Source organism: Eulemur rufifrons, chromosome 5 (assembly GCF_041146395.1).
Source record: "Eulemur rufifrons isolate Redbay chromosome 5, OSU_ERuf_1, whole genome shotgun sequence".
Classification (NCBI taxonomy): Eukaryota; Metazoa; Chordata; class Mammalia; order Primates; family Lemuridae; genus Eulemur; species Eulemur rufifrons.
Window position 1 is genome coordinate 22,462,007 of NC_090987.1, and position 12,525 is coordinate 22,474,531.

Consider the following 12,525-nt stretch of genomic DNA (forward strand, 5'->3'; position numbering starts at 1 on the left):
GCCTGGTGGCAAAATCCACGCATTATTTGCTACTCAGTCTCCCCCCAGCCCTTCCTCGAGGAGACCTAGCAAGCACAGCCCTTTCCCTGCCTGGGAGCAGGCTCCAAAGTCAAGGGAACCCTTAGTTTCTGCTCTGGGTGATAACAAAAGTTTTGGAAATACTAAGTAGTGATGATTGCACAGCCTTTGTGAATGCACTTAATGCCGCTGAATTGTATATTTTAAAATGGTTAAAATCTCAAATTTTATGCTATATATTTTACCACAATAAGAAAGAGAGACCTGTATCCCCGTCAGGACGGCCGCCGTCACACCCCTCTCCATGGGGTTCATCTCCACCTCCTGACCTCCCACTCAGGCTCCAGCCCCCTCGCCTGGCCCCGGCTCTCCAGACAGGGCACACATGGGGACGTGCCACCCCTTCTCCCTCCGCCCAGTTACACCCATGCTGTCTTCACGCCCCTCCCAGCCGAGCCTCCCCACAAAGCACCCCTTGACTACCCAGCTGGAGCTGCTGGACCTCGGGCCACTTCCAAGCAGCCCGGAGTCATGACCCCACGTGCCCACTGGTCCTCAGCGTCAACAGAGCTGAGTTCAGTCCCGACCGGGCCTCCGAGAGCCAGTTCCGCAATTCCAGCACGGGACAGCTCGAGTCCCTGGCTCTGGGAGGAGGAGGCCTTGGGGTGACCCTGAAGTGCTCCTGTCACTTGCCCCCGGAAGCACCCAAATGTTGGAGGAGTGCACAGTGACCCCGACAGTCGGGGCATGGCCTGGACTGGCTGCCTGAATGAAACGTGGCATTGAAGTTCTGTATTTTCACTCAAAAGTTGGTGTAAAATTTGCAATGAAAGGCAGAAGAGTTCCTTGTTTAGTTTAATATAAAAATCACCTTTTCTCCGTATTCAGGGGTGAAACTGGGAACAGTGCTGTGTCTACCCTGCAGCAAACCAGGCCCTGTCTGCCCTCAGTGTCCAGGCTCTGCGCTCTGCCCGGTGCATGTCTAGTCCCCTGCAGCCGCGGATCCCAGGGTGGAGGGAGTACCCGCGAGTGAAGGCGGGACAGCGACAACAGGGCAGAGAACAGGGCATGTCTCTACCTGCCCCCCTGCCTTCCTGTCCTGGGCTCCCTTCCTCTACCTCTCTTCTGGGGGGCTCAGACCTGCCAGCAGCCTTCAGGACTGGATGGGGGCAGAAGAAGCCCATCTCAGGCTGGAGTCTCCTGTCCCGCCTTCTCAATCACGCTCCCCACCCCAGGGAGGACTCAGATGGGGGCCGGTCGCTGCTCTCCCCCACCCCTCCTGTGGCGCCTTTCCTCCAGGCAGGAGAGGGCTGGGCTCCTCAGCTTCAGGTGGGCTGACCTTGCCTCCCAGGCTCCCCTGCCCTGACCCAGCCCTGCCCAGGCCCCCTCTTCAGGACTGACTCCCACCTGTGCCCCAAGGGACATGAGGCCACCAAAGGCCTCCCACCCTGGTGTCCAAGATGAGGGCTCTGGTGAACGAGGACTGACTCAGGGCCAGGCTCTGTCCCAGCTCCCTCAGCACGGGTTGGGACACACTCTGGGCCATGGGGGACAGGGTGTGGACCCAGGTCCCCACTGTCACTCCCTCACCTGCCCAGAATCCGATTTTCCAGCTCTGGTCAGCAAGCACGTCCTCATGGGAGAAGAGACGGTAGCGCCAGGCCTGGCAGCCCCGCCCTCAGTCCATCCCTGCCCCCTCCAGAGAATAGGCCCTGCCTCAGAGGCTGAGGTCCCCAGCGGGAGGGCCCTCATCTGGCTTAAGGAAAGCCAGTGTCCCCACCCTGACGGTGAGAGTGGGCACCTCAGGAGCAGAAGCAGTGGGTCTAGGAGGTGGAGGGTTCTGGGGGCGGGCAGCCCAGAGGGGGAGGGCTGCCACGGGGGAGGGGGAGAAGACATGGAGAGCACCCCCGCCCCCTTCCTCCCACTCTCAGCCCCAGAGGGGGAGCAGCAGCTGTTGCAAAGCTTCCTGCCCTTCCTTGAGACAGGTGTTGGCTGAATTCTCACTTCCTCCCAGCCTGGGAGAGTTCTCCACCCCCTCTCCACCCGCAGCCTGGTGCTGAGTCAGCAGCCGCTGCTTCCTCTCCTAGGCTGGATGAGGCTGGCCGCTGAGATCTGAGATCTGGGGGATACGGCATTGCTGGCACTGTCGGGCAGGCCATTGTGTGGGTGACCCTCACTGTCCCTTGCCGCTGCGAGGACTTCCTGGGGGGCCCCCTGCCCCACAGAGGCACACCTCGGGGGCATGTTTAGGGAAGGACGGCATGAGGAAACAGCAGTGTCCTGGGAACTCCCTGCGCGGGGGCTGACAAGAGCAGCAGCAGCTGGATTAGTGGCAGCCCCAAGCTGGGGTCGGGAGCCCTGGCGTCTGTGCTTCCTGGCTTAACCCAGGCCCCGGGTGGGCTGCTAGCCAGAAGGGACAATCCCTGCTCCTTCCCACCACCGCACAGTGTGACCAGCCGTGGAAAGTCACGTGCCTATTGAGTGCTAAAGGGCACGTGGCTGCCGTCCCGATGGAGAGACTAAAAGGCAATGGGAATGGAAGCTATTCTCATGAGGGGGAAAGCACAGTGTAGAGCAGGAAGGGGCAACCAGGCCACTTATCCCCCTTGGCAGATCGGAGGTGAAGTCGCAGGGCAGTCAGACTCGGCCGAGACCCCACGCGGGTAGTTACTGACGGAGCAGCACTCAACGCCAGGCCTGTTTCCACTGTGCCTCGAGGCCTGTGTGAGCACCCGCTGTGCAGATGACAGAAATTATTATTACTGTTGCCTTGGGCTGGCTTCTCCGTTTGTTTCCTATGCATTGCTTCATGGGGCAAGTCCAGTAAAGCACAAACAATGGACCTACCCATTTGACTGATGGGGAAACTGAGAACTGATAGGAGAAAACTGACTTGCTCAAGATCACAAGTGGTAGTTTATGGTAGAACAAGGAGCAGAACCCAGGTCTCAGAACAGTGTATCCAAATCTTCTTACCTGCCTCCCCTCTACCTGTTTGGGCCTGTGGATGGACGGGGCTGATGGTGGGTGGAGAGGCGTGGGAGCTGTCAGACCTGCTGCACCGACCTCCTGCCCACACGGCCAGACAGTGGAGGGGAGTGGTGGTTAGACCAGCAAACCTGACAGCTGAGCCACTATTCGAGTGGAACGTTATATAGCCATTAAAAGTGATGCTTGTGAACACAGCATAGCAAAAGGCAAAAATGCTTGTCACATAATGTTAGGTAAGAAATGGAGAATGCTAAAATTGCATATATACTGTGTTTATAGTTCTATTAAAAAAAACAGCAAAGATATGAACAAAAACGTGGAAGGCACCTCACCAACATGACCACAGAGGAATGGACTCCTAAGAGATTTCTTTTGCTTTGGTTTACTTTCTAAACTTTCCGAAATGTGATTCTGTTACCTCCAAGAAACAACACAGATATAATTTGTGAAAGGATCTAAGATGATCTAAGAAAGGAAGCAAAATGTACCCTCGACATGGGTGTCAAAGCCTCGTGAAGGGGACACCTATTATTTCTGCGGAAATTGGAGCAGATTTTGCCTTTCTTGAGTGCCCCAGCAACCCGCCTGCTCTGAGCCTGCATCGTAAGGTGAAGGACTCACCACCCTGGGTCCAACGCCCTGCTCACTTCCTACTCGGGGGTTCTCTGGCCCACCACGCACCCTTCCTGTCTCTCTGCACCGAGAGGGGCTTAGTATGGGGCACTTAGACCCCCTTGTTTCCAGTTTGGCAGACCATGAGCTGCAAAGAGGCCTCTCCCAGTGTGGTCCAGGAGTCTAGCGTTCAGAATCGATCCCCACTGGCTGCAGAGGGAGAACAGGGCCCTTTCTAACTCTTGTCTTCATCTCAACGGGGCTCCTGACAGTGTGTGGGCCGTGGAGGGCCGTGGAGGGCAGTGCGGGGAGCCTCGGCTAAGCACCCAGTCTCCTGCGTTTACAGCTCCATTAAAAAAAAACAAAAAACCACTTACTAGCCACTTAGTAGCTGCAGGAGGGCGGCAAAGGCTTTCGTCACTCTTGGCCTCAGTTTCCTCCTCTGGTTCCCAATTACCTCCTCACAGGCTGTGCCCAGGAGGAAATGAGACAATGGAAGAGAAAGCTCTGCACTGGGGAAAATTCCCTCTCTGCAGACAGGACCCGTCCTGGGGTCAGGGCCCTGTCCCCTATCCCTCCCTGTGCGATGGGGGTGGGCTCCCTGCAGCTCCTCCTGCTCCCATCGGGAGGGGTGGCCTTTTGGCAAACTTGTGGGGGCAAAACTCCTGGCACTTGCCCACACTGGGGTCTTTCTTCTCCAGAAGGGTGAAATTTAATAAAACTTGTTCAAACTGAGATAGCGGGGCACGGAGTGGCACAGTTCCCTGGGAGGAGTCGCAAGGGAGGTCGCTCAGAGGGTGGCCTAAGCAACCACAGACACGTGTGAGTGATCTAGTAAGGGATTTCAGGTAGGGAGAGAGAAGTTTCTGAGATGCATGTCATGTAAACATGAGGAAGTTTTTTTACTGAAGTTCATTTCTTCCCCCAACCAGGAATCTATATTTAAAAGTACTAGAAGTCTCAACTCCCAGACGTTGCCACAGTACGCCTCCCTCTGCCCCTCCAGCACCTATTCTATGTGTTTATCTGTACACTAAACTCATTTCTCCCTGAAACAGACTGTGCCTCCCGTCTTCCCTGTTTGTCTTCATGGCCTTACGTTCTCCCAAGTACCCCAAAGACCTCCTTCCCGTCGGCCCCCTCCACGTGGACTCAATCCTGCTCAAGCCCCTTTCCCCAGCCCCCACCCGCTCTAAGCTTGCCTGACCTCCTCCGCGGCCTCAGCCCCTAATTCACCCCTCTGTCATCAGCTGCCGGAATAAACTGTCTAAATACCCCTCTCCCCAGAGAGCTCCCAGTGGCCAGAGGAGCAAGTCCAAACTCTTCCAAAGACCTTCAGACACTGGCCTTTTCTCTCACATTCTCCAGACATCGTGCTGCGTAACTCGGGGAGTTGTGCTCTAGGGAGAGCCATTCAAAGGCAGGACAATGACCCCGTGCTCCCTGCAGCAGTGTGAGGCACAGGCCTGCACACGTGCCCCTGAACATGCGCACACACACCCCTCCTTCCTCGTATGCACTTCCTCTTCTTGCCAAATCGGCACAGCCACTGGCCTTGGCCAGAACCCCACCTGGAGCACTCTCTCGTCTTCCCCCCTCCTGCATGCATACCACCCTCTGAGGCACATCGCAACCCACCTCCTTGGCAAGGTCACCTCTGACTTTATGTATCCTCTGGCCAGTAAATGCCTACAGTTGTGAAGGGGCGGAGCCTGTCCTGGGCACCTGCCGCATGCCAGGTAGGTACCTGTGGATAGCTTGGACACAGCCGCTCAGGTAGGTTTTATGATGGTCATCGGTCATCATTCTGATGATGTTCAGGGCAGTGGCCCAAGCTCGCCCTTTCAGATGAAGACAGGTAGGACTCAACCCCTGGACTGCTCCAAGCTCTTTCTACCTCACCGGTCAGGACAGTTGGGCACTTTGTCACAGAACATCTTAGACAGCGTCTGGCTTCTGAGCACTCATCCCTCAGCCTCAGCATAAGCCCCAGGAGGGAGACACCCAGGTCCCCATTTCTTCTGTATCCCCCTTAGCACAGTGTTTGGTCCCAAGTAGGTATTCAACGAACACTCATTAACTAAATGAACAAGCAAGTGAGTGGGTGAACGAATGAATGGCTGAACACATGAGGCACAGGCATTGCACGTGTGGTTTGGCTGTGAGGTCAGAAATGTTTGCTTTCTGTTCTTAAATGATCCTGAAAATCTCTGTCTCCGAGGTCAGTCCTTCTCCCCATCCCAACCTCCGCTTCCCTTGTAAATATATCGGTTCATCTGTGGCTAAACCATACCGGACACTAAAAAATACTAATTCACATTCATACAATGTTAAACCAGGGATTTTTCAAAAGCTATTTAGATCCTTAGAGAAACTCAGGCGCACATGTCTTGCACATTTGTGCAACAGTGGTCGGGTGGCATTGAGAGAATGAAAGCCATGCCCGGAATCAGATTCAGGGGCCGTGGTCTCCTGCTCTTGCGTCGGGAAAGGGCCCCGTGCTGCCCTTGGACTCAGCACAGAGCTGTTGCTTCCCTGGCCTAGGAAACCAGGAAGTCTTCCAAGGCACCACGCAGCTTATTTAAAGAGGGCAAGGACCTGGGAAAAGTGGGGTAGGAGGTAAGGAAACTGCAAAAGGAAGAGAAGTGGCCCAGGCTCTGTCACTTGCATATTAGGGCATTAACACTCTTGGTGGCCTTTCCCCCTAACTTTGAAAGATTCATAGTATTTGCTGGTTTATGGAAAATGATTATTGAAGAACAGTCATTAATTTAGTGGGCCTTATCTGATGCTAGTTTCAAGAGAGAAGTTCTTTTGTTCAGAAAGAGCTATAAACAAGAGCTGTGTTCCATGTTATTACAAAGTGTGTGGCGTAGGATCCACTTAACTGAGAGTTTTTCCAAAAATCCTGAAGTCAAAAGTTATTAAAGGCCAGGCTCAGTGGCTCACGCCTGTAATCCTAGCACTCTGGGAGGCCGAGGCGGGCGGATCACTCGAGGTCAGGAGTTCGAGACCAGCCTGAGCAAGAGCGAGACCCCGTCTCTACTAAAAATAGAAAGAAATTATCTGGCCAAATAAAATATATATAGAGAAAAAATTAGCTGGGCATGGTGGCGCATGCCTGTAGTCCCAGCTACTCGGGAGGCTGAGGCAGGAGGATCGCTTGAGCCCAGGAGTTTGAGGTTGCTGTGAGCTAGGATGACGCCACGGCACTCACTCTAGCCCGGGCAACAGAGTGAGACTCTGTCTCAAAAAAAAAAAAAAAAAAAAGTTATTAAAACAGATCTGTGCCAGGTGGTTGACAGAGTAAATATAAAATACAATGGCTTTGAGGTTCTTGTATTGTCCGGTCAGAGGGAAAGTCTCCTTAATATGTAAGTGTCTAGTTCGGACAATCTGGGTCAAACATAGTATGCACTTCATGAATTAATAAAACATGACCTCCCATTAAACCATAGCTTTCTATATTATCACTAGATTACTGAACCATTCCCAAAATGTATTGTCATACAATTCTGACGTACTTAACACTAATTGAGAAATATGAAACCTTGGAGTTGTTTAATATTGATCTAATGAGCCACTGTTCTCTAGGACAAAAATGAGGGTGATCTCCTGATTTAGGGTAGTTTTATTATTATTGGGGTTGGATTGGGATGGTTTATTTCGCTTTCTCAAACTAGGAACAAAACTGAATGTCTCATGTAGACCAAAATTTTTTTTCGAAAAAGAAGAAACAAAATCCTCGAAAGACTAGCCTTGTAGACCTGCATAGCTCCTCTTGCTCAAACTACAGCATGAGCCTCCACTGGGAACATGTGTGTCCATGTGTCACAGTAAATCAGCTCAGCTTTCCCACCCAGGCTGGGAAGAGCTCGAGAACAAAGGGCCAGAGCAGAAAGGGCAGCGTGGAGGCAGAGGAGAGTTGCAGGGAGCCACACAGAAGGCCAGGAAGCACTGTGGCTGGGCAGGGGTGCATCGGGCAGGGGTGCATCAGCGGGAGGAGCAGAGGTAAGCCCAGGAGTCAGCCCTGGAGCAGCAGCTCCAAAATGATGACCCTTTGAAGGGACCATGACTTTCTTTAATCAACTGATTTCCTCGGTGTCTAAAATGCCTCATTTAACAAGGCTTCTTCTGGGCTGAAAACTGAATAGGTGTAACTGACAAATGCTTGAATTTGGGTTCCACTCTGGGGGGGGGAATACCTCTCCACTGGCTTCTGCAATGCGATTATGGAAAAAGGACAGATTTTAAGCGTTCTTCTTCCAATTCAATTTGGGGGTAGCTCCTGACTTCCCTCCTGATCTCCCCCACCCCCACCCCCACACACACTTAGACAATGGCCGAGATCTGGCTTTCTTTCTCTTAAGAGAGGCCCTAGGGCCACAGATGAAGCAGCTGTCAGACAAGGAGGCTATAATCAGCTTTCACTGGCTCACAACCTGCAGAGGGCACAGACCCTCTTATTCCTACAGTAACAGGTCAGGCTGCCGGCCCTGGGATGGGGGTGGGGGTGGTCGGAGTTGGTTTCTGTTGCACACATCTTCCTTATCCAGGCTCTCAATGCGAAACTGATGTTGCGGGTCCCAGGAATTTAAGTATGCACATAGAAGAGGGTACTTTAAAATTCCAGATCATGGCTTTAACTACATGGAACATATCACCCCCAGCATGATTTATAAGGACAGTAAATCAATGAGACAGTAAACAGAAAAGTTAAAACACAACTCAAAATGGGTTTTTCAGGCGAGTCTGAAATGCTACACGATTGCTAGTTAAGAACAGTATCCCTTTTCTCAACCTAAGTGTTAGATCCCCTTTTCGTCACCAGCGTCATTAACCCAGTGCCCATGTATCTTGGAAACTAAGATGAAATGTGGAGGCTATTGAGTACACAGGTGGCCTTTCAAAGATAGGGGTTCTCTCTACGCAGGTGAGCTGTTTCAGTGTAACAGGACAAATCACCCCTCCTATGGCCCCAGACGGCTACTGTAAAAAGATATGGACTAAATGAGATTAAAGTCACCATATCTGTACCACAAAAAAAAAAAAAAAAAAAAAAAGAAGGAAAATAAAAGAAAAGGCATTCACTCAAATCTTACAATGGGAGGTGGGGGTGGTGGGTGGGTGAGGGTGGGGATAGAAAAGCAAGGGGGGAAATCTAAACAGCAGGATACGACAATAAATGGGAAAACAGCAAGAGAAAAAGCACACTAGGTTAATATAGGAAAACTAGTTCTTTATTGAGAGATTGTATATTAGTATTAGTGGATTCTGTGTGTAACAATGTCGTCATGCACACGATACAAAAAAAAAGGCTGGGCCCACCATGCTTCGGAAGGGCAACAGAACAAAAGCAGCGTACAATGAGCAGATGGCCCGGGCTACACGACCACAGTACGTTTCAGCAGGGTAACATCTCTAACCGAGCGCTGTACATTGTCAACTGGGGGATGTAAAAAAATACAGATCATGCTTTAGTTTTAGTACAAGAAAAGGTGAAAGAGATACACAACCAAAAGGATATTTGATACAGAAAAAATTACCCACAAAATAAGAACAGGAAGTAATTCAGCACAGCAGAACACGCTACCCCTGTTTAATGGAAAACCATTTTGCTGGGATTCTTTTATCTTTTCTTTTCTTTTTTTCTTTTTTTTTTCTTTTCAAATTGCCAAATGGCAGTCTGGGGAGGCTACTTGGGACTTTATTTTGGAAGGGCCCTCGAAGTAGGGCCCTTATTCTTTCATTATTGCTGCTATTTTGTTTCAGTTTTCGAGCAGGTCTGGCTGGCGAGCAGCAGAAGGGAACCGGCTGTTAGAGGGGCAGCTCTGAGGGCCAGGGCGGATGTCCAAAGATGCTCTTGACATTGTACAATTAAACAATTAAGACACTATGGCCACGGCTCCCTCTTAAGCCAGGGACCTTGGTGCACCACATTTTCAGAGGCTACGGAATAGCAGCAACTGTCATTTCATCAAAGATTTTCTTTTTAGTTTATATATTTAATATTTTTTGCCTCCGACCAAATGTAATCCTCAGTTATGCCTGGGTGCTGCCAGGAAGCCAGCTGGTGGCCACCCAGATAACTGGAAAATGGGGTGCTGCAGCCTCCAAGCCAAGGCAAAAGGAATCCACTTAACAGGGATTTACAGTGCAATGTACTCGGCTAAACAAGATGAAGATACAAAAATGGTTATTTCTCTACATCTATTCTGAAATGGCCTACATCCTACACTACTACAATGAAAACTAAAAAGAACAGATTTAAGCTGGCAGACTATCTACTAGTTTTACAAGAAGATTGTGGTTTAGGACCTTGTTGAGTTAAGCATTAGTATCCTCTATCGGAAGGTCATGAATTCTTATCACATTGTGCTAAATTTCACCCACTGCCCAACTCACCCCTCAGCCCTTGAATTTCCTGTGGGCGCGTCTGCCATGAAAGTAAACTTTAACTGATGGGCAGAAATTTGTTTCATTGGATTTTTTGTTTGGTGGGGGGGGAGGAGTATTAAAAATAAAATTTAAAGGCAGCTGAGCAATTTGCATTTCAAAACATGGAATCGGCATCCTGCAATGGTATTTAGAGATTGGTGGTATTAATGAGGATGATAATGATTTAATCAGGATAATTATACTTTCAGGCTCAACATCCTTCTTAATCATTTTTGAATTTCTGCCTAGTGTAATGTTCCACACCCGTTTTAAGAGGAAATGCCAAGTAATAAGAGATAATTGTGTATGGGGGAGGGGGTGGCATTTCAAGGCGATCTCATCCAACCACCCCCCTTCTTCTTCCTCACACACCCCCTCCCCCGCCACCCCCCATGGCTAGGCTGGCCTGAGATAGGGGATACTGCCGCTTAAATAGCAATGCCTTCCTCAGATGGAGACAGGAAATGGTTAAGAGGGGTGTCACAATACAGCTAAATGCGGAGGCAGAAGGGTCACAGCGCACACAGCAGCGAGTTGACCATTCACTGAGCTACACAATGAAGAAAAAAAAAGATTTGATAAATGCAGAATGTCATCATTCTATCATCACACAAAAAAACTGCGGTTCAAACAGGCCTAAGGGGGCCAACCTTGCCTTTTGGGTTCTGGGGAGAGGCGCGGGGCTGGGGACAGCTGGGCTGGAAGAAATAGGGCTGTGCTTTCCTTGTCTTGCCCAATCGGGCCCCTGGGGCGCACTGAAGCGCTGGCCCTGCGACCCCACCCCCCCTGACTTGGTGAGGGAGCCCTGGTCGCAAAGGGAAGACATCATTCTGTGTGTGAGGGAGTTGGGGGGAGGGGGCCTGAGCAGCAGGGATTTAAGCAGACGTGGAGTGGGAGAGGACAGAAGAAACATTTCCAAGAAGAGAAATGTGAGTCCAGAGGCAGAATACAAAAAAGAAAAAAAAAAAATGAATCTAAATGCATCTCGGATTTGCTTTGGGAGGTGGGAATTTTTTATTAAAAGAAAATGGAAGAAATGTGGAGTGGGGGGAAGAGGGGAAAATCAAGCTGTTGTTGTAGCAGAATGTAAGGGAAAGGGGATGTGGGGAGAGGGGGACCGTGCAAACACACCCCATATATCACAGTTAAAAACAAAGCCCGCGCCGGCCTGCTGCTTTGTCAACCGCTGCCCGGGGCAAAGGCCTGGCGTGGGGGCAGCTTCCCACCTCATCCTCACACACAGCGCAGCACCCGAGGGCCAGATGCCCCGCTCCGGCCGGGCCCACGGGTGCACAGCAGCGCACGTCTGACTCTCCGAGGCGCGCGCACACACTCACACACATGTACACTCTCACACGCACACACACAGACACACACACCCCAAGCATCCTGAACCCGTAAATGCAACTGTCATACAAAGACAATTGCGGGGGGCGGGGTGAGCAGGGCCATGGCACAAGGGCGACACACAAAAAGGGTTAAGGGGAGAAAAGGATGGGACAGAAAAATCATGCAAGTGCCCACGAGAGGGTGGGGGCTGGGGCATGGGATAGGGCAGATACCCAGATCCCGGCTAACCAGCCCTCGGTATTAATGGCCAAAAAATTAAGAAATACAAAACACAAATAACACAAAACACACATAGACCTCACAAAAAACAAATCACAGAAAACCAAGCATGCTCGCTCGCTCTCTCTCGCTCTCTCTCTCACACACAGACACAGACACACACACACACACACAGTCGTATATCTCTCTCCTTTCGATCATACAGGGCTAGGTATTAGGGGAAGGGGCTGTGATCTGGGAGAACCACGTCCGCCACAAAGAATAAAAAATGGGGCTGGGGAGGGAGGGACCCAAATTCGCCAAATCCTAACTTCACTACAAAAGCTCCCACGAGGGCGGCCACCCCCACACTCGGGGGTCCCCCCGAAAGGGGGTGGGGAGAAGCCACCGCTCGCCCTACGTCCTCGCGGGTGTGCCCTGAGCCCCCGGCCGCCCGCGGCGCCCGCCCCCGCCCCGGTGCCTGCGGCGATCCACGCTCGGAAGCAGACCCCGAAAGGAAAAAGCGATACCTCTGTTTCGCACAGAGCCAAACACTGGAAGCACGAGATAGCCGACGTGGACCAGGACCATCCTGGCTCCTCGCGCGGCGGCGGCGGCGGCGGCTGCGCGCGGGCCCTTTGTGGCGCGGCTCCGGGGCGCGGGCGCGGGCGGCGGCGGGGCTGCGGGAGCCGCCGGGGCGGGAGGCGGAGCGCGGGGCGCGGGCGGCGGTGGGGCGGCGGCTGGCGGGGAGACAGATGGCCCATGGAAAGGCTCCCTTCCCGGCCCCTCTCGACATTCAAAGGCGCTGGGGCCGCAGCTGCCGCCACACAAAGGCGCGCGCAGCCAATGGGAGCGGAGCGCAGCGCGGCGCGGCCTCGCCGGAACCGCGGGGGACAGCAGGGACCGCGGGCGCGCGGG

General features: G+C 52.2%; 1 protein-coding gene across 2 annotated transcripts in view; it reads right to left on the minus strand.

Annotated features, from left to right (window-relative positions):
* Nucleotides 1-12,249, minus strand: part of ARK2C (arkadia (RNF111) C-terminal like ring finger ubiquitin ligase 2C) — a 100,645-nt gene extending 88,396 nt beyond the window's left edge. The window contains exon 1 of one of the 2 annotated variants that reach the window (XM_069468026.1): nucleotides 12,138-12,249. Coding sequence is in view for 1 of the 2 variants with exons in the window: in XM_069468025.1 (XP_069324126.1) it covers nucleotides 12,138-12,198 (61 nt within the window). In the remaining variant the exon portion in view is untranslated. The remainder of the gene's footprint in view (nucleotides 1-12,137) is intronic. The other variant, XM_069468025.1, reaches the window with a different exon arrangement.
* Between the last annotated feature and the right edge of the window lie 276 nt (nucleotides 12,250-12,525).